The following is a 2,521-nucleotide window of genomic DNA, read 5'->3' as shown; positions in this document are numbered from 1 at the left end:
GGCTCAGCTGCATCCTCCCTGCTCCTGGGCACCTCTCTGTGCCTTTGGTCAACAAGTTTTGCAGTCCCCCTAGTTGCTACGGCAAAGCTTCTCCACTCTCCCCCTGTGCTCCATCCTACCCCCTCCGCCCTTGCCTTCAACAATGTAATACAATAATCTTCCTCACTGAGAAAATCGGGCTTTCTGGTAAAAACTCCTTCCCTTCCCTCCTCCACCAAACTTAGCTCCGCACCCATCTTTCTCTTCCTTCCTCCAGGTTCTAAGGACAGACTCTCTCTCCACTGGGACACTGGCCTCCCTCAACACCTCAGCGAGAACATTCCTTTCACTGGTCACTACTTCTGAAGACCATCACCTTCTCTTTCTCCTCTCCCTCTGCCTGCCTTCCCGTTTGCATGCACTTCACTGGGGCTGTGGGGACACCAGCCCCATGTCAGTGGGCAGAGGCTCGAATGGGATGAGAACATGGAAACCGCAAGTGCCAGCTACAATTTCTCACGAAGTTTGGCTGTAAGAGAAAGCAAAGTGGGAAGGTAGCTTGCATGGAAAGCAAGCTAAAGGAACGGATTTTTATAGGCTGGAGAGGCTCAAGCCTGCAAGTTGGTGGAGGAAAAGGAGATAGACCATAAGGAGAGAGGTTAATTATGAGGGGGTGGGAGGAACTCCTTAAGGGGCGGGTGGCTTTAAGGGTCCAGGTGGGACCGGCCTTGGCGCAGAGGAGAAACACCTCTGTGTGGCGGAAAGGAGCTAAAGATGGACAAGGATATAGATACTCAGGGTCACCTGGGTGGCTCAGTCATTAAGCACCTGCCTTTGGCTTGGGTCATGATCCCGGGGTCGTGGGATTGATCCCTGCATCGGACAGCAGGAAGCCTGCTTCTTCCTCCCTCTCTCTGTCAAATAAAAAAAATCCTAAAAAAAAAAAAAAAGTTATAGATATTCAAAGGTGGACAGAGGAGGCTTGTTCAGAGAAGTTTCTACAGATTATGAGAATAGCTCTTGGTGCTAGACATTTTATAGTGTTGTTCTGTCTACACTGTCTACACCTGGTCACCTGTGCATGTACTTTCTCTGGTCTCTGTCTGAATGACAATCACCCCCCTCTAAAAGAGATTGGCAGTCTCGGGGAAACCAGGCAACGCCAGGGCGAAGATCTGGTTTCTCTTGGACTGTCACTTACTAGCCACACGACCTTGTCGCTAACCTCTACGGGACTCGGCTTCTTCTTCTATAAAGTGGGAAATTAATAGTGTCTGTCTCATGGGTTCTTTTAAGTAACAAAGAAGATAATAGTGTAAAATGTACTTAAAGACTCAGTAAACGGGAGTTGTTGCTGATGCTGAAGTTACTGTGACCGATGGCCATTGGAACATCTGCCGGCCTCTGGGTGACTCCTATCCTCTCTCTTCTGTAAGACTCCAAGGAGTTTAGGACTTGAGACACTGCCTCTCTGATTTGTCCCTCATTTGATGAGTCTGTGATAGTGGGGGTGTCTGTGGGGTCTAACATGACCCACGGGGTTGCCACCACCTGCACCCTGCTCCCGTCCTCCACCCCCGAGTTTCTGCGCTCTCCTTCCTGCACACCAGCAATCCTCGCCCACCTTCTGGTACATCCATCTCCCACGTTCCTGCTGCACTTTCTGGGCTTGTAGAACTGGATATGCAAAAAATGGTTCCCCCACTTCATGCAGAGGTTCACCGTGATCTACAAAGAGCAGATGGCAAGCAAGAAGCGGGAGCTCTTCGGCAACCTGCAGGACTTTGTGGGCCCCTCTGGGAAGCTGTCCCTGCTGGAGGTGGGCTGCGGCACTGGGGCCAACTTCAAGTTCTACCCGCCTGGATGCCGGGTGACTTGGGTTGACCCCAACCCCAACTTTGAGAAGTTCTTGATCAAGAGCGTTGTGGAGAACCAACACCTGCAGTTGGAGCGCTTCATGGTGGCCTCAGGGAAGAACATGCCACAGGTGGCTGATGGCTCTGTGGACGTGGTGGTCTGCATCCTGGTCCTGTGCTCCGTGGAGAGCCAGGAGCGCCTCCTCCAGGAGGTGCGTCAAGTGCTGAGGCCAATGGGAGAGACCCATCTTCACTACGTGCTCAGTGGGACACCTCTGGGCTTCAGGCACAGCTCCCACAAGGGGTGACCTTAAGCAAGTCCCTTCACTTGTTCCTTTAACCACTTATATATTCAGTAAACATTTGGATAGAGTGCCTGGGTGGGTCAATCAGTTAAGTGTCTGCCTTCTGCTCAGGTCACGATCCCAGAATCCTGGGATTGAGCCCCCCATCAGGCTCCCTGCTCAGCAGAGTCTGCTTCTCCCTTTCCTACTCTTCAGCATGCGCTCGCTCGCTCTCTCTCTCTAATAAATCTCTCTCTAATAAACAAATAAAATCTAAAAAAAAAAAAAAGATTTGGGAAATGTTGACTGTGTGCCACAACCCAGTATGTCTAGGGAGATCACTTCATCTCAGAGAGGTCAGATGACTTGCACAAAGGCAACCAGTTCACAGAAATGCCAGAT

At 51.0% G+C, this 2,521-nt stretch overlaps 1 protein-coding gene across 1 annotated transcript; it reads left to right on the top strand.

Annotated features, from left to right (window-relative positions):
- The first annotated feature begins 1,624 nt into the window (after positions 1-1,624).
- Positions 1,625-2,143, top strand: LOC116593558 (methyltransferase-like protein 7A). Its single transcript, XM_032347853.1, has one exon. The coding sequence runs from the start codon at positions 1,688-1,690 to the stop codon at positions 2,141-2,143; it is 456 nt and encodes a 151-aa protein (XP_032203744.1). The 5' UTR covers positions 1,625-1,687.
- The last annotated feature ends 378 nt before the right edge of the window (positions 2,144-2,521 follow it).

The sequence above is a fragment of the Mustela erminea genome, chromosome 6, assembly GCF_009829155.1.
Source record: "Mustela erminea isolate mMusErm1 chromosome 6, mMusErm1.Pri, whole genome shotgun sequence".
Lineage (NCBI taxonomy): Eukaryota > Metazoa > Chordata > Mammalia > Carnivora > Mustelidae > Mustela > Mustela erminea.
This window is presented reverse-complemented; position numbering and strand designations above follow the sequence as displayed.

Coding starts and splice junctions, on each gene's coding strand:
- LOC116593558 (XM_032347853.1), top strand. CDS start 1,688: ATGCAGAGGTTCACCGTGATCTACAAAGAGCAGATGGCAAGCAAGAAG.